Below are 19,578 nucleotides of genomic sequence, written 5' to 3'. Positions count from 1 at the left end.
ACAATGAACTGGCATGTAGCCATATCAAGTTCTCCCATCCTCAAGAAAGCAGCACGCCCAGCCCCTGCCAGCTCATGGACATACTGACTGTGCCTGGGTAATTGAACCTTGGCTTTTCATGTGGCAATGAGCAGAGCATCACCACAGCCCCACTGCACCAGCCCCAATCCAGCAATAGTTTTTAATAGTGGGGAAGTGACCACCATAAAAAAAAGTGAATACACAAGGCTTTAATATTTGCACCGTCTGTAGATGAATACTTTGTGCTGGCATTGTGTATCTCTACTGAGGGGTGGATTAAGACTTAATCAGGCCAAGATCCACAAAGATATTGGGGATTCCTTCTCAGAGATTTTATCTTTCTCATATAGAAGACCTTTCCTTTCTCCAACTCAAATACAGGTAACTCCCCTCCAGCAGAAAGCCAACCTGCAGCTATACACAGGACTGTTATCTGCTATTCTTCCTCTGTCTGTGTCTCACTGTTCTGTCTGACCCAGCTCTGACCAAGGGGAACATATACCAGAAATCCTAAATTCCTGCCTTGATCTGTGCCTAGCCATATTCTGTGCCGCAGGGAAAAGGCAATAGACTAGATGAATGAAATAGGCTGTCAGTGTTTGTCTGAAACACTCCACGCTGTAAGCTGATGTTGATTCTTCTGGGAAATAGTATGTGAGTATGCCAGTGGCTCATTAACACACCCACATATAAGGGAGTTGAGAGTGGCTATGTAGAAAGATCTGGAGTGTGAGCTGAGCCATTCTTGGAAAGGAACCCTGAAAATGGCCAAAGTTGAGGAGAGGACTTGAGCTTGATTTTGTGTTGTTCCATTGTAGTTCTTTTTAACAATGAAACCAAGCCCCAGGGAGGAAGTTATGAGCCATTACAAATTGTGCAAACTGTGTTTGGAGAAAGGTGATGAAGACACTGGTCAGGTGACATTTTAGAGGTCTCCTAACTCAAGTAACCCTATGCAATGTAGTGTTTCTGGTACCATGTGAGACCTCAGAGATTCAGTAAAGAGAATTTACTGGCATTTTAGAAACCTCAGTTTTAATTTCATCTCCATTATTTAATGACCTCTTCTCTGGAAAACAGACTTGTTTTGGTATTTAAGTGAAGCTGTTGTTAAAACATCTACTATGAACTTTATCTTAGCAGCTATTTTCCTTGAACATTGACATCCAAATAAAGTCAAGTTACCTGGCACACCATAACAATTGCTATTACTCACCTGTTTGTTCTGTTTTTACAACGACATTATGTGACGGGTACATTTCACTGCCACACTGACCTGCAAGAGATTGCATGGGAGAGGGGATGTGTAATTATGTGCACAGCACACACAGGAAAGATAGGGCTTCAAGCAGGGATCGATACCAAAGGGCTAATTTTGAAAAGACATGAGGTCTCACACACACACACATACATCCTCTGCCCATGCCACACCCTGTGAACTTCTCATTTAACTTCCTAGTGTGAATCTGCTAAATTACTATGATATGGCTGGAAATGGGAAGTGTCAGGTGGATGGATAGAAGGAAGGAAGAGTCTGTCATTTTTACCTTACTATGTCTGTTTCAGAGACGGTGGGTGAGGTAATCTGTTTTATTGGACCAACTTCTATTGGTGAGAGAAATAAGCTTTCGAGGCACACAGAGCTCTTCTTCAGCTCTGGGAAAGGTACTCTGAGCATCACAGCTAAATGCAAGGTGGAACAGATTGTTTGGCATAAGTAGTTAGCACGTATTCTAAGGGACCAGTCAAGGTAGAATGGCCGTTAACACCCCAGAAGTCATAGGACAAAAAGAGGGGTTAGTGGGTTACAGATTGTTGTAATAAGCCATAAATCCAGTGTCTCTGTTCAGTTCATGATTTTTAGTGTCTAGAAGAATTATGAAGTTAAGCTCCCAAGCTCATCTTTTGAAAGTGTTGTGCAGGTTTCCTTTGTGGAGGAGGACTCATAGGTCAGATATAGAGTGTGTGTTTTGTGAAGTGTTCACCCACAGGTGATAGGGTGTTTTTGTCTTTTATCATTTTCCTGTCTGATTTCATTCGAGAATGTAGTGATTGTCTTGTTTCACCCACACAGTTGTTATTGGAGCATTTAGTGCACTGGATGAGGTACACCACATGTTGTGATATGGAATGTGTAGGATCCATGGATCTTGAAAGGTGCGTTGTGGGGGTGTTGATCATTGTAGAGCAGAGATATGTCTACACATTTTGCATCTGTTGTTCTGGAAGGGACTGGTGCCACTTTGAGTTGATGTGTCTCTCTCTCACCAATGGAAGTTGGTCCAATGAAATATATTACTTCACCCTCTCTAATATCTTGTGACTGACACAGCTACAACTACCCTGCATACATCTTTTTCAGTCATTCAACAGAATGAGTTGCCTTCTTGCTACATGAGGCCTCAAAAGCATGGAGGGGAATTCTACATTTCTGCACACCTATGAATCTCCTGAGCATCAATGGGTTACAGAGCTCCTTTCTGCAATATAAGAATGTGGGCTACTTGTTAATAAAGAAAAACCTTTGTCTTTACTGATAAAACATCCAATCTGTTTTCATGGTCTTTTCCCAATATTGCTAAATTGACTAATGTCTTGTGGACCAGGTAAGACCTGAGTAAAGTGGGGGATAACCAGGAGTTTCAGTCCTGTGTCTCTTAGGAGCTCTGCAGAAATGAAGTTGCACTCCTGGGAAACTCTTAAACCCGTCACAAGCAGAGCTTCAGTCACTGCAAGGCTGAGGAACATAAGTGACCTTAGATCAACCCAGAATTCACAAAATTGTGGTTGCAGTCCTATCCTGTCTATGCGTTAGTGTATATTTACCATTCCATTTTAGGTGCTGAAGGTTGCTGTAAAGAAGTTGGCCGGCTGTCCCAGCTGCGTGGGTGAATTCATGCAAAGTCATGCTGCACAGATGTTCGCCATCGATGTCAAAGTCCTGGAAAGGTATGCAGTTGGCATCCAGCTGGTTGGTATCCAGGAAATGCTGTAGCCACTCCCACACCTGGTACTTGGTCCAGTATTGAGGGTGTATCTCATGCCACTGAGTTCCATAGAAACTGCCAGGCACTGGGAAAGAGAAATGTTACATATTCACTCTATCTGTTAACACAACAGTAATGCTGAGCACAGAATGTCTATGTGCTGTGTACAGGAAAGAAAGCATGGTCTGGTGCTTAAAGCACATCACGGGAAGCCAGCAGATCTGAATTCTCTTCCTAGTCCCTAACACTAATTTGCTGATTGTCCTTGAGCAAGTCACCTTAATGCTCTTTGACTCAGCTTCCCAATCTGTAAAACAGAAAAAATCAAACTAACCTAGGTTACTGGGGTATTATGGGAATTAATTCGTTCATGTTTGTAACATGCTTTCAAATTCTTGGGTGGAAGGCTCTACAAGTGGGAAAGATATTAGAGCATAGATGTATTGACGCCCACATGGGAAAAGATACCTTTGAAGTATGTATAATAATGATGGGCCAAATCCTGCAGTTCTTGTTCGGGCAAAACTCCCTTTGAGATCAGTGGGAGTTTGGCTTGATTAAGGACTGAATAAATGCTGAGTATGGACTTCAGGATTTAGCCCAATAATGATCAAATAAATGTATATTTAAAGGTATATTATTACATAGTAAAATCTATCATATATAACCACCAACAAACATCAGCTGTGTAGCAGAGCTGGCATCCTAGTAAAGGCAGAGAAACAACTCATGCCTTGTGTTTGGAGATACATCAAAGAGATCTCTTAATACGCAAGGCTCCCTAATTTGTTCCTCAGAGGTTTTACTGAACATCTAAATTCTTTTTTGGTTGGCCAAATCCTAAGCAACACAGCCTCTGTTATGTTCTTACATGACAATAATTTGTATTAAAAATGCTAGAATCTAAGTGCACAAAAAGGATTTGTGCCTGCCACTGAGGTAATGAGATGTCGATACCCTGACAATGGGGTAATGAGATGTCGATGTTCACAGACGATACCAAGCCGGGAGGGGTTGCAAGTGCTTTGGAGGATATGATTAAAATTCAAAATGATCTGGAAAAACTAGAGAAATAGTCTAAAGTAAATAGGATGAAATTCAATGAGGACAAATGCAAAGTACTCCACTTAGGAAGGAACAATCAGTTGCACACATACAAAATGGGAAATGACTGCCTAGGAAGGAGTACTGTGGAAAGGGATCTGGGGGTCATAGTGGATCACAAGCTAAATATGAGTCAACAGTGTAACACTGTTGCAAAAAAAGCAAACATCATTCTGGGATGTATTAGCAGGAGTATTGTAAGCAAGACACAAGAAGTAATTCTCCCAATCTACTCTGCGTTGATTAGGCCTTAACTGGAGTATTGTGTCCAGTTCTGTGTGCCACGTTTCAGGAAAGATGTGGACAAATTGGGGAAAGTCCAGAGAAGAGCAACAAAAATGATTTAAGGTCTAGAAAACATGACCTATGAGGGAAGATTGAAAAAATTGGGTTTGTTTAGTCTGGAGAAGAGAAGACTGAGAGGGGACATGATAGCAGTTTTCAAGTACATAAAAGGTTGTTACAAGGAGGAGGAAGAAAAAATGTTCTCCTTAACCTCTGAGGATAGGACAAGAAACAATGGGCTTAAATTGCAGCAAGGCGGGTTAAGGTTGGACATTAGGAAAAACTTCCTAACTATCAGAGTGGTGAAGCACTGAAATAAATTTTCTAGGGAGGTTGTGGAATCTCCATTATTGGGGATTCTTAAGAGCAGGTTAGACAAATACCTGTCAGGGATGGTCTAATACTTAGTCCTGCCTTGAGTGCAGGGGACCGGACTAGATGACCTCTCCAGGTCCCTTCTAGTCCTGTGATTCTATGATTCTATGTTCTAATTTACCAAGGCGAGCACAAGCACCACAAGCGATTGCTGGGGATACTGCGTGTGGTGTGAGGAGGAGAGAAACAATCCTGCACTGACTTGACTACTCACGGGCTGTCTAATCTCCGGCAGAAGGTCTGGAATGGAAAGTAATTCAATGAGAGGCAACTCATAGCCCGATTTATACATCTGGCAGCTTGGGAAGGTGTAAATCATAAGGCCAATCCTGAAATTTGTGTGTGCAGAAGTTAGTGTGCACAATGTAGTAGTGAAAATATTAACTATATTAATATGTAATAACATATATTAATATTAATAATGTGTATACAATGTTGTAAATTTGCACAGCACTTTATACACAAACACACACACCAGACCTTATTCACATTGACCAGTAACCTCTTCTGTAAATGAGACTACACACAGAGTCAGGGACTACTCAGGCCTGGTCTACACTACGAGTTTAGGTCGAATTTAGCAGCATTAAATCGAATTAAGCCTGGACACGTCCACACGACGAAGCCCTTTTTTTCGACTTAAAGGGCCCTTTAAACCAGTTTCTTTACTCCACCTCCGATGAGGGGATTAGCGCTAAAATCGGCCTTTGCGGGTCGGATTTGGGGTAGTGTAGACAGAATTCGACGTTATTGACCTCCGGGAGCTATCCCACAGTGCTTCATTGTGACCCCTCTGGACAGCACTCTCAACTCAGATGCACTGACCAGGTAGACAGGAAAAGCCCCGCGAACTTTTGAATTTCATTTCCTGTTTGCCCAGCGTGGAGAGCACAAGTGACCACGCAGAGCTCTTCAGCACAGGTAACCATGATGGAGTCCCATGATCGCAAACGAGCTCCAGCATGGACAGAACGGGAGGTATGGGATCTGCTCGCCATATGGGGAGACAAATCAGTGCTAGCTGAACTCCGTAGCAGTAAACGAAATGGCAAAATATTAGAAAAGGTCTCAAAGGCCATGAAGGACAGAGGCCATAACAGGGACGCACAGCAGTGCCACATGAAAATTAAGGAGCTAAGGCAAGCCAGCAACAAAGCCAGAGAGGCAAACGGAAGGTCCGGGGCAGAGCCGCAAACATGCTGTTTCTACGCGGAGCTGCATGCCATGCTAGGAGGTGCAGCCACCACTACCCCAACCGTGTGCTTTGACTCCATCAATGGAGAATCACACAACAGGGAAGCGGGTTCGGGGTACGAGGAAGATGATGATGAAGACAATAAAGATAGCTCACAGCAAGGAAGCAGAGAAACCGGTTTCCCCAACAGCCAGGATATGTTTATCACCCTGCACCTGGAACTAGTAACCCCCGAACTCACCCAAGGTGTGCTCCCAGACCCTGAGGGCACACAAGGGACCTCTGGTGAGTGTACCTTTGTAAATATTATACATGGTTTAAAAACAAGCGTGTTTAATGATTAATGATTAATTTGCCCTGGCAATCGCGGCCAGTACAGCTACTGGAAAAGTCTGTTAACATGTATGGGGATGGAGCGGAAATCCTCCAGGGATATCTCCAGAAAGCTCTCCTTCATGTACTCCCAAAGCCTTTGCAAAAGGTTTCTGGGGAGGGCTGCCTTATCCCATCCGCCATGGTAGGGCACTTTACCGTGCCAGGCCAGTAGCACGTAGTCTAGAATCATTACATAACAAAGCATGGCAGCGTATGGTCCCAGTGTTTGCTGGCATGCAGACAACATCCATTCCTTATCTTCCTTTGTTATCCTCAGGAGAGTGATATCATTCATGGTCACCTGGTTGAAATGGGGTGATTTTATTAAGGGGACATTCAGAGGTGCCCGTTCCTGCTCAGCTGAACAGAAATGTTCCCCGTTGTTAGCCACGCAGTAGAGGGGAGGGGTGAAGTGATCACCCCAGAGAATTGGATGTGTGTGGGGGGGGTAGTTGGGTTTGTGCTGCATGTTAACCCAGAAACTGCAGCCCCTCCTTTTACATTGCAAACCCATTTTAAATGGCCAACCCAATGGGTGCTGGGTATGGGAAATGAGGGCACTACCATTTGAAACCATTCCCACATGTTAAGAAGGTTAAAAAAGCCAAAAGACTGTGACTTACCATGGCTGCCTGCAAGCCGAAATCTGTTGCCTGGCACTGCGTGAGTGATCTCTCACACCAAACTGACAGGCCCTCAATATAAGAGGAAAAATGCGACCTTGTAATGAAAGCACATGTGCTGTGTAATGTGAACAGCAAAATTTAACGTGAAAGAGTGTACCCATTGTTCTCTAAAATATGTCTTTCTAACCACCTCTCCCTTCTTCTCCACCAGCTGCAAATGTTTCTCCTTCACAGAGGCTAGTGAAGATTAGAAGGAGAAAACGGCGAAATCGGGATGATATGTTCTTGGAGCTCCAGATGTCCTCCCACACTGACAGAGCACAGCAGAATGCGTGGAGGCAGTCAATGTCAGAGTGCAAAAAAGCACAATATGAACGAGAGGAGAGGTGGCCGGCTGAATCGCGGGCTGAAGAGAGCAAGTGGCGGGCTGAAGAGGACAGATGGCGTTAGCTTGCTGACAAAAGGCAAGAGTCGATGCTCCGGCTGCTGGAGCATCAAACTGATATGCTCCAGCGTATGGTTGAGCTGCAGGAAAGGCAGCAGGAGCAGAGACCGCCACTACAGCCCCTGTGTAACCAACAGCCTTCCTCCCCAAGTTCCATAGCTTCCTCACCCAGACGCCCAAGAACGTGGTGCGGGGGCCTCCGGCCACCCAGCCACTCCACCCCAGATGATTGCCCAAGCATCAGAAGGCTGGCCTTCAATGAGAGTTAAAGTTTTAAAGTTTTAAACTGCAATGTGTTCTTGTCCTTCCCTACTCCCCCACCCCACCCGGCGCTTCCCTCCTCCCTCACCCTCCCGGACTACCTTGGCAGTTATCCCCCTAGTTGTGTGATGAATTAATAAAGAATGCATGAATGTGAAGTAACAATGACTACATTGCCTCTGCAAGCGGTGCTTGAAGAGGGGAGGGGAGGGTGGTTAGCTTACAGGGAAGTAGAGTGAACCGGGGGGGGGGGGTAGTGGGAGGGTTCATCAAGGAGAAACAAACAGAAGTTTCACACTGTAGCCTGGCCAGTCACAAAACTGGTTTTCAAAGCTTCTCTGATGCGCACCACGCCCTGCTGTACTCTTCTAACCACTCTGGTGTCTGGCTGCGTGTAATCAGTGGCCAGGCGATTTGCCTCAACCTCCCACCCCGCCATAAATGTCTCCCCCTTACTCTCACAGATATTGTGGAGCGCACAGCAAGCAGCAATAACAATTGGAATATTGGCTTCGCTGAGGTCTATCCGAGTCAGTAAACTGCGCCAGCGCACTTTTAAACGTCCAAATGCATATTCCACCACCATTCGGCACTTACTCAGCCTATAGTTGAACAGGTCCTGACTACTGTCCAGGCTGCCTGTGTACGGCTTCATGAGCCATGGCATTAAGAGGTAGGCTGGGTCCCCAAGGATAACGATAGGCATTTCAACATCCCCAGCGGTTATTTTCTGGTCCGGGAAGAAAGTCCCTTCCTTCAGCTTTTGAAACAAACCAGAGTTCCTGAAGACGAAAGCATCATGTACCTTTCCCGGCCATCCCACGTTGATGTTAGTGAAACGTCCCTTGTGATCCACCAGGGCTTGCAGCAGCATTGAAAAGTACCCCTTGCGGTTTATGTACTCGGTGGCTTGGTGCTCCGGTGACAAGATAGGGATATGGATTCTGTCTATCGCCCCACCACAGTTTGGGAATGCCATTGCAGAAAAGCCATCCACTATGACCTGCATGTTTCCCAGAGTTACTACCCTTGATATCAGCAGGTCTTTGATTGCGTTGGCTACTTGGATCACAGCAGCCCTCACAGTAGATTTGCCCACTCCAAATTGATTCCCGACTGACCGGTAGCTGTCTGGCGTTGCAAGCTTCCACAGGGCTATTGCCACTCGCTTCTCAACTGTGAGAGATGATCTCATCCTGGTATTCTGGCGCTTCAGGGCAGGGGAAAGCAAGTCACAAAGTTCCATGAAAGTGCCCTTACGCATGCGAAAATTTCACAGCCACTGGGAATCGTCCCACACCTGCAACACAATGTGGTCCCACCAGTCTGTGCTTGTTTCCCAGGCCCAGAATCAGCGTTCCACGCCATGAACCTGCCCCAGTAACACCATGATTTGCACATTGCTGGGGCCTGTACTTTGTGAGAGGTCTATGTCCATGTCAATTTCCTCATCACTCTCATCGCCGCGCTGCCTGGTTTCGCTTTGGCATGTTCTGGCTCTGCATATACTCCAGGTCAATGCGCGTGGTGTTCATAGTGCTCATAATTGCCACGGTGATCTGAGCGGGCTCCATGATCCCAGTGCTATGGTGTTTGGGCTGAAAAAAGGCGCGAAACTATTGTCTGACGGATGGAGGGAGGGAGGGGCGAGTGACGACATGGCTTACAGGGAATTAAAATCAACAAAGGTGGCTGTGCATCAGGGAGAAACACAAACAACTGTCACACAGAATACCCCCCCAAAGATTAAACTCAAAACCCTGGGTTTAGCAGGCCATTGGTTTCACGGAGGGAGGGGGAAGCAAATGAATATAGAACAAATCTGGTCCATCTATTTTTTACATCTTAAACTGGCAGCAGATGGTGCAGCATCATTGATAGCCATCGGCATCTTCTGGATGCTTGGCAGAAAATGCTGTATTACGACTGCTAGCCATCATCGTCAAGACGGTTCAATAGGACTGCCGGCAGGACTGAGTCTCCAGGAGACAAAACATGTCTGCCCAGGTGCCTCTGATTGAACTCACTGAGGAATATGACAATGACGGATACCAGTCGTAATACACCATCCACTGCCAAAAGGCAAGGAGCTGCTGCTGTGTAGCAATGCAGTCCCACATCTGCCAGCACCCAGATAACCGATGAAGGCTACCTGTCATACTGCACTGTCTACTGCCAAAAGGCAATTAGCTGCTGCTGTGTAACAATGCAGTACCACATCTGCCGGCACCCAGATGACATATGGTGACGGTGAGCTGAGCTGAGCTGGCTCCATGCTTGCCGTGGTATGTTGTCTGCACAGGTAACCCAGGTACAAAGGCGCAAATCGATTCTCTGCTGTTGCTCTGATGGAGGGGGAGGGGCCTGACGACATGTACCCAGAACCCCCCCACAACACTGTTTTTGCATCATCAGGCATTGGGATCTCAACCCAGAATTCCATTTGGCGGCGGTGACTGCGGGAACTGTGGGATAGCTACCCACAGTGCAATGCTCTGGAAGTCGACGCTAGCCTCGATACTGTGGACGCGGTCCACCGACTTAATGCACTTAGAGCATTTTATGTGGGGACACACGCAATCAACTGTATAAAACCGATTTCTATAAAACCGGCTTCTATAAATTCGACCTAATTTCATAGTGTAGACATCAGTGAATAAGCATATCGGAGTATGGCCCTGATAAAGGGATATATTCTCTGCCCTAAAGAGTTTACAATCTAGATAAGCCAGGACAAGCACACACAAGGCAAGAGAGGAGATGATGTGTTGGGATTGTTCGTGAGGAAAAGAACAAAAGTAAGACTGCTTGAAGAGGTGGGGTTGAAGGAAGAATTTGAAGCAGGACAGAAAAGGTGCTTGGAAAACGAGGACAATGAGATAGTTCCAGACATAGTCTATAGTATGAAAAAAGGCATGAGGTGAAATTTGGGGAAAGGAGACAAACTATTATTGGAAAGGGCACAGGGGAAGTAGTGGGAAATGAAAACAGATGCAGCTAGGGATGAGAATTTTCAGGGCCTTAGAGATGAGGATAGGGAACCTGAATTTGATGCAACAAGGAGCAGGAAACCAAAAAGAGAGATCCAAGGAGAGGGATCAATCGGAGCAATAGGAGAGGAATATGACTTTTGCAGCAATAATTTGAATACTGGATTGGCAAAAATCTGAGAAGCAGGGATGACAAGTAGGTGTGAGTGTCAGCAATCAAGTTCATTAGGATATGAACAAGATTTTAGCAGAGGAGGGTGGGGGCATAAGGAAAGGCCAAATTGCTCTAGCTCATCTACAAGATATGGGCTTAATGCAGCAATTAATGCATGAAATTCTATGGCCTGTGTCATACCCGAGGGCAGACTCGGTGATCATAGTAATCCCTTATGACCTTGAATTCTATGAATTTGTTTGTTTCTGTCTTTGACAATGTGGCACTGTCTATGTACAACATTGATACAGTATTCTCATTGCTTAACTAAATATTACTATTTATATTATTTATATTTATTTAACACCAAGAGTGTGCTAGATACTTTGCATACGTAGAGGAGGTCAAGATCCTTGCTCCAAAAAGCATAAAATCTAAAGCTAAAATATAAGAAGCACATACTATACCTTTCTATTCTTTCTGTGAATAAATTCTATTTGGTTAAAAAAAATCTCCAAAAGCAGGGGTGAAATTTTGCCAGTTTCAAATTAAAAATAATAAAACTCTAATTCTGTCTGAAGGTGGGCAAAATGCTCTTTTTTTACTTCATCAGAATTTCACATTAAAACCAGATATTTCTGATAATATCAGAGAATGGGAATCCTAATTTTAAGGCCCACAAAATGATGGTGCGGGCCTCTGATGTTTTTACATATCTTTCTGAAAATTGAACTGTTGGTGAAAACACTACAAAAACAAATATATAGACAAAAAGGGACCAGAGCAAGACCGCTTAGCTGCCTCGATGAAAAAGCTCCGTGTAGGCAAAGCAAAGCAGCACTATATAAAGATGGCTTATTAATCAGGTAAGGCTTATGTGTTAATTAGAATTATTAAATTTGCCAGAAAGTCCCACAGAGAATCCCCCTGCTCCCACCTTAATAAAGGTGCACCCCAGCCATACTGGTGGAATGATGCGCCAATAAGCGATACTAAGGACAGCATATTTCAGCCCCCACATATCTCATTGTTGGACTCTGGAGATCATCAGAGATAAGGGAGAAAAAATTAGTGATTTTTTTTCTAAAACTTTAAATTCAAATTTTTTAAATTTGAAATGTCATCTATGTTTTAAAATTCCAGCTCTATATTTGGCTGAGCGGTGGGGACGAAGGGGGAATTTTCAAGCTCCTGTTCTGCAAGTCAAAAAATTGTCAAGAACCAGCTTTACTGTATGAGCCTTCCATCCTGGGCACTGATCCAGTATTGCATATTCTAGCCAAAAACAAGAATATCCAAAGTGGTTGTGAGAAGTGTAAGTAATACAATCCCCAAGGTTCCCTAGCTATCAATACCGGGGAATGAGGGGTATCTTAGGAGCAGATTGCAGTGGGTGCAGAACCATTTGCAGCCTGCAGTTGCAGGGTTGTGGGGAATTAATTCTATGTAGAGGGCTCCAGAAAGTAACAATGAGATTTAGAAGCCTCTGGGCACCCTCTGAAGAACCTGAGAAAGATGGTTGCCTCTGTCCCTGCAGGCTGCAGTCTTAGAAATGGGGAGAGGACATTTGCAGCCACCAGTTCTCAAACCAGAAGACTTTAAAGGTCAAAGAGGGGCTCTTGTTGAGAGAGGAGAGTGGGCATGTGGAGAGAATTGCAGAGAGGAGGATACAGGTTGACTTGGAATTTCAGACTCATGTAAATTCAAAACTGGAAGTGATTACTGAATGATTGCAAAGGTAGAAATCCCTGCAAATAGAAGCCACCAGTTTAGGCTGGCAAAATCCCATGTAAACTGAAACTAGTGCTTCTCAATCAAACATGATTTTCACCATGAATCCTTGTAGACAAAATGAAAGGCAACCTAGTGTGTTTATCAAGGGCACTTTTATATATTCTAAGGTATTTAGGAATCACACAGAGAAAAGAAACAGAGCTCCTTTTAGTTCTGAATGAGAGAATCTTCACTGCATGTTTTGTTATAGCATTTTACAGGACTGTGATTAGTGTGTGATATAAGATGCTTGCCTGGCTTGATTTTAAGGTTTACTGCTGCTACTGTGACATTGTATTGCGTAGCGGGGAAAGATCTTAAAAGGTGTATCTCATATAATATATAGGTGCCCAGTTTTACCACCATTCAGAATTCAGAAAATAATGGAACAGGACCTATAGCTCTAAGTCACTGCTCAGGCTAGAACTTGGGTTGATACTGACCCAAAGCCCTCACTATCTGATGGCTGTTTAGTGGCCTATGTGAAATGGAACTGGACATCTCTGTCCATTATGAGTTGAACGGGTTCATAAAAATCCCCATCACTGGCAATAACCCTCAGTGTCAGTCTGTCTTTCTAGTAGTCTGAGCTGAGAAGGCAAATACTGTGCAAGAGCAAGAAAACTGAACTCCCTTCTCAAGTGGTCCCTGCAGGTCAAGATCAAAGAATAATGTCTGAGCAGTGAGTGTGTGAAGCTTGCATTGCTGCTGCCCGTGTTGTACTTTTTCTGTGAAAAGGGAACTTTGGGGCTGTCAATCCAGCACTTTTCATTAGCACTCAATTCACTTTTAGAAAAAGAACCAGTAATAAACCACAAATTATCATCATTTCTAGGCACACTGTCCTCCTGGTGAAATTCCAATAGAATATAAAGGAGTTTGGATAGTGTAGAGGTCAAAAATCATACCTATGTATATTTAAAGGCATAATACCCCCCCACACACACACACACACTTTCCAAAATATAGATAGTACACCATTGTTGAATTCCTCCTACCATTACATGTGGGATATCCATCTGTCCAGGAAGGCTGCTGGTGAAGTAGATTGCTGCTGGAATTGATACTCATTCTGCCAGTTCCTTCCAAAATCATGATCTGTAAGTAAATCGAACAGCTTGCTTAGCTAGTGGCAAGGCAAGTGGCAAAAAATTCCATTGAGGGTGAAGTGAGCAATGCCAAGTCCATTTGTAGAAGAGACAGCCCAGCTAAGGAACATGTTGCCACAACCCCTTTTCAGCTGCAATGAAATCTCCTTGTGGTAAACATTACCATTTTCATATGCATGAGGCAAGTTTTTACAGCCACCCATCCATAAATGAATAATCTCTTATCAGGAATGGAGTAGAATGAAAATGCACGGCTTCTGACAGAGCAATGCTGGAAGAGCTCCAAGCTTTGTGAAGTGAAATACAAAGCGGTTTCTTTTTATTTAAACGAAATTTCACAAGGTAAACTCTGACTGCTGTAGTTTTTAAAAAACACCTAGTTTTCTATTTTATTTTGGACTTCAGAATAACTGATAATTGCAACCGTGAATTTAACAGACTACCAGAGATACATGCACAGAAAATCCTTCATTCATAAAGCCCTATGAGGTAATGGTATACGGATCCTTTTGCCACTGTGGCACAAGTTCTTATCTAACCTATGTTGGTAATGTTTTTAAGCCACTGTTATCTGGCTGTTGCAGACTATCAGATTCAGACCACAGCAAACTCAGAAGACCAGGTTATAAGTTCTTGAAAACTAGGTGGACACATAATAGAAATGGTGAGAGAAAGGTGCCATTATCCATGGACAGAGAGTTACTTAAAAACACCACTCTAAAATACCATTTTATTAAGGAGTCACGCAGACTTTTTTTAAAAAACCTGAATCTAGCCTGTAGCAGCTACACAAAACAGCCTCTTTCATGTCTGCTATAAATTTGTTGTGCAATGTTCCCTTTGTAATAACGTATAAAAACATGCTTTTCCTTTGAACACATTGTGAATGTAAGGAAATTCCCCACTGATATGCGTTCTTAATATGGTACATTATATACCTCAGTCTGGAAGATGCAAAGCATAAAAGTTTGTTTCATAAACATATATTCTGTAATCTTTTGGAAGAATTTTAAGTAGCATGTTAAGCATTTATAAAGGCAGCTGATTTATATCAAGTTAGTTAAATATATATTAAATATGATCTAATTTGTGATTCTAAATTGTCTTCTGATTTCAGAGCCCCATTATTTTTTAGAACTATAATTTTAAAAGTCACATAGGTAGGTGGATTTGATTAAGTGCACGGCAGTTTTGCATTATAAATAATTGAAGCATGAAACTAAACATTGAAAGTCCAGTACACTTCACAGTATCTCAACTGTGGATATATTGCCCGAGATAACATTACTAATTCTGGCCCAACTCCTATTGAAGTCAATGGCAAAACTCCAATTTATTTTATTGGGAGCATGATAGGGCTCATTATTTTGTTAAAGACAAGTTCATAGTAGTAGCCATTTCAGAAGGTAGGAAGAGGTCTCTCTGAAGTAATCACACCTGAATATTTTCTGGTTATGAATAATTTTCCGAGGACCACTTGGGTGGATATTCACCCCTCACCTGTTATCTTTATTAAACAATCCTTATTAGAAAATTAGCAATTTTAAAGGAGCAATAAGAACATATATATGTATAATGTGCAATATTGCTGGTATTTTGTATTAAATACCAACGCCTTAGGAAATGTAATGTAGACAACAATCCTACCCTGATAGGAGGTGGTCTAAGGCCCTTACTTGCATGAATAAGCGGCTGCTGGAATGGACCCTGGATGATTGGTATCCATTTCTGTTTCCTATGAATCTGCAGTTCCATAACCATCCACATGTCAGACTTTATCTTGCACAAAGGGAACTTTATATCTACAACTTCTGCAGGATTCAGATAGTACACTTCTGATATCACAGCTCTGACAAAAAAAGGAGTAAATTTTGTCTAGATTTATTCCCCGTGCAGCTTCACTGAAGTCAATGGGTTTATGCACGGAGTAAGTTAGGACAGGTTTTGTCCTCTGATTCTCAAGACACACCAGTGCCAAGTTATCTGCTACCCTGGGGGAGAAAGTGTCATGAAAGGTTTTCTTTTAATTAAATTGACTCTAAAATAATTTGCCACACAGGTCATCTTATATAACACTGAAAATCTAGAGTTTCTTTTAAGCACTGATTGGTTTATGTAGCACATGCTATGCATTCATTCATCCATATATTCACATATCTCTGAGAGCATACTGACTGAGTAACACATCTGCATCATTCTTTGTCATCTTATTTTTAATTATTTATGAAAATATTTCATAGTCATTAAACGTTGTATGAGTGAAGTCGGAGTAATATCAGACCTCATTACAGCACCAAATATTTTATGAGAGTTGAGGCAGGAGCAGCAGACCTTGTGTGCAGATTAAAACGTATGCAGATTGGCAAGCATTTTGCTATACAAATTAACCAAACCAATATATATTCCTTCTTAAAGCTTTCACAGTAGCTCCTGTACAGAGTTGCTTCAAACAAAACAATTGCATCACCTTTCTAACATTATCTGTGGAATATAATTATACCTGGGAGAGAACATTGGAGATAGGCTGGAGAGGTATGGGTCTGGATTCTAACCTAATCCAAACTCTCCCAAAGTTTCTGGTGTTTGGATTCAGAATATTGGTTTCACCAACAGTCAGGGCCGACGAGGGCGGGGGGGGAGCCAGTACAAATTACCGGGGCCCGGGGAAGGGGGCCCGGGGCCTGGCTTCCCTCCCACCCCACCCCTCGTCGGCCCTGTTTAGCCGGTCTGCCCTTGCTGGGGGGCTCGAAAAATTTTTTTCACCGTGGCCCGAATCCGCTCTTGGCGACCCTGCCCACAATAGGAGGATCAAGGGCCAAAGCCTAAGGACCTACTTGGTCAAAAGTCCTATTGACTTCAGTAAGTGTTTTCACTGAGTCCCAACTTCAGCGCTTGGTGCTAAATGAATTAGTTTGCTAAATTCTCCTTTTCTTTCTTGACCACATGACCACTCAGGCTGATGTTTGTAATTTAGTTTTAGCCACTCATTGCCTGACCATGGAGAAGATCCAGCATTTCAGAAAAACACATTTACAAAGAACCATTGAGCCTTATAGAGCATACCGTATGCAAATTACTTCATTATACCATAGCTGTGCTCTGAATCTGAATGACTCTGATCCCCATTTTCACATTTTGTTCCAATGAATTTGCAAAGCTAGACGGTGAACTGTCCTCATCATTTTGGACCTGAATCTTTCAAGGGTGTTCACATTTTGGTGTCGTTGATAATGCTGAAAAACAGTACGATGTGGGGGAGAGTAGCACAGGAAAAAATGGAGCAAATTTCAAATTATTCTAATCTATGTAGTGGTTCTGAAATCCTTTTGTAGGGCTGGGAAAGTTGCAAAGTTGAGATAAGTCAGGGGTAAACTATGCAATTTATGTGCAAACAGCAAGTATCAGAGGGTATGAAACCCTAAGGGGAAGGAGGCACACCGCTTTCTGTTTGTTTAACCATATGCCCTCTGCAAAAGACAAATAAAACAAAACTAAGCCAAATTAGACAGAAACTATTAAACTATGACTCTACTTGTAAGCTATTCATAGGGACCATAGTGATCATCTAGTCTTATCTCCTGTAGAGCACAGGCCATAGAATTTCCCCCAACGTATTTCCTAGAGCATAGCTTTTAGAAAAGCATCCAGTCTTGATTTAAAAATGGTCAGTGATGGAGAACCCACAAAGACCCTTGGTAAATTGTTTCAATAGCTAATTAACCTCGCTGTCAAAAATATATGCGTTATTTTTTGTCTAGCTGCAACTTCCAGCCATTGGATTGTGTTATATTTTTCTCTGCTACAAAAAAGAGCCCTTTATTTAAATGTTTGTTTCCCATGCAGGTACTTATAGACTGTAATTAAGTCACCCCTTAATCGTCTCTTTGTTAAACTAAATAGATTGAGTTCCTTGAGTCTATCACTATAAGGCATGTTTTCTAATCCTTTAATCATTCTCTGAACCCTCTCCAATTTATCAACATCCTTCTTGAATTGTGAGCACCGGAACTGGATACAGTATTCCAGCAGCGGTCACGTCAATGCCAAATGCAGTGGTAAAATAATCTCTCTGTTCCTACTCGAGATTCCCCTATTTATGAATTCCAGGATTGCATTAGCTCTTTTGGCCACAGTGTTCCACTGAGAGCTCACATTCAGCTGATTATGCACCACCTCCAAATCTTTTTCAGAGTCTCTGTTTCCCAGGAGTCCCATATTCTACATTATTTGTTCCTGGTTAGCCATATTAAAATGCACATGGTTTGCTTGTGCCCATTTTACCAAGCAATCCAGACCACTCTGAGTGACCTGTCCTCTTCATTATTTACCACTTCTGCAATTTTTCTGTCATCTGCAAACTTTATCAGGAATTATTTTGTTTTCTTTCAGATTATTGTTAAAGATGTTAAATAGTGTAGGGCCACAAATCAATCCCTACGAGACCCCACTGGAAACAGACCAGCTCAATGATGATTCCTAATGTACAATTACATTTTGAGACCTATCAACTAGCCAGTTTTTAATCCATTTAATGTGTGCCATGTTAATTTTATATCACTCTAGTTTTTTAATCAAAATGTTATGTGGCACCAAGTTAAACACCTTACAGAAGTCTAAGTATATTACGTCAACATTATTACCGTTATCAACCAAACTTGTAAAAGAGATATCAAGTTAGTTTGACAGGTTTTATTTTCCATAAACTCATGTTGATTTGCATTACTTACATTACTCTCCTTTAGTTCATTATTAGTTGAGTCCTGTATCAGCTGCTCCATTACCTTGCCCAGGACCAATGTCAGGGTGACAAGCCTATAATTACCTGGGTCGTCCTGTTTACCTTTTAAAATATTGGCACAATATTAGGTTTCTTTCAGTCTTCTGGAACTTCCCCAGTGCTCCAAGACTCATTGAAAATCAAAATTAATGGTTAAGCAAGCTCCTTAGCTAGCTCTTTTAAAACTCTTGGAGGCAAGTTATCTGGACTAGCTAATGTAAAATGTCTAACTTTAGTAGCTTCTGTTTAACATCCATCAGAGATACTAGTGGAATGAAAAGAATGTTATCATCATATGATGAGACTGTATTATCTGTTTTTTCCCTAAACCTAGAACAGAAATAATATTGGTCACATCTGCCTTTTCTGCATTATTACTGATAATTCTACCATTTCCATCTAGCAATGAACCAATACCATTGTCAGGATTATTTTTGTCCCTAATATATTTTTAAAAACTCCTTCTTATTGTCCTTAACTCTGCTGGCCATAGAGTTATCCTTGTGTCCCCTGGTTTCCCTTATCAGTTTTCTACAATTCCTAACTTCCGATTTATATTCATTACTATCAACTTCCCCTTTCTTCCATTTATTATATTTTTGCTTAATTTTTTTACAACAGGTCAGTTTTTTAATGAGCACAACCTTCTTCTTCAGTTGTGGGATTGTGACTTTTTGGGTATGTAGTAAGGTGTTCTTAAATGATTCCCAATTATCATTCGCGTTTTTCTGTTTAAATTCTTCCTCCCAGCTGATTTGGCTCATAATTGTTTTCAGCTTTGTGAAATTAAAACATCAAGTACATATATTACTAGTCTGGACTTTATTCTGCTTGCACATTATAAATGTAATCAAGACATGATCACTTGTATCTTCCCTATCATAACTATTAGTTCTGTGGTCAGTTCCTCTTTGTATGTTATGACAAGGTCTCATATGGTATTCCCCAGTGTTGGCTGAAACACATTTTGAGTTAGGAAATTGTCATCTATAATGTTCTGAAATTCCAAACTACGCGAAGACTAAAAGTGGCTTCCAGCCAAAGGTGCTGAAACTAGGCATGCTGGGGATGCTTCAGCACCCCCTGAGTTGAAGTGGTTTT

At 42.3% G+C, this 19,578-nt stretch overlaps 1 protein-coding gene across 3 annotated transcripts in view; it reads right to left on the bottom strand.

The window, feature by feature from the left end:
- The window catches only part of EHF (ETS homologous factor), a 42,188-nt gene that overhangs the window by 9,114 nt on the left and 13,496 nt on the right, over window positions 1–19,578 (bottom strand). For all 3 annotated transcript variants that reach the window (XM_065592686.1, XM_005304540.4, XM_065592687.1), the window contains 3 exons: window positions 13,590–13,689; window positions 2,848–3,093; window positions 1,238–1,297 (listed from right to left, as the gene is read on the bottom strand). In XM_065592686.1, the coding sequence (XP_065448758.1) occupies window positions 1,238–1,297; window positions 2,848–3,093; window positions 13,590–13,686 (403 nt within the window). In that variant the 5' untranslated portion in view covers window positions 13,687–13,689. The remainder of the gene's footprint in view (window positions 1–1,237; window positions 1,298–2,847; window positions 3,094–13,589; window positions 13,690–19,578) is intronic.

The sequence above is a fragment of the Chrysemys picta genome, chromosome 4 (genome assembly GCF_011386835.1).
Source record: "Chrysemys picta bellii isolate R12L10 chromosome 4, ASM1138683v2, whole genome shotgun sequence".
Classification (NCBI taxonomy): Eukaryota; Metazoa; Chordata; order Testudines; family Emydidae; genus Chrysemys; species Chrysemys picta.
Note: the sequence above shows the minus strand (reverse complement) of the source record. Positions and strands in the feature narration are given on the sequence as shown.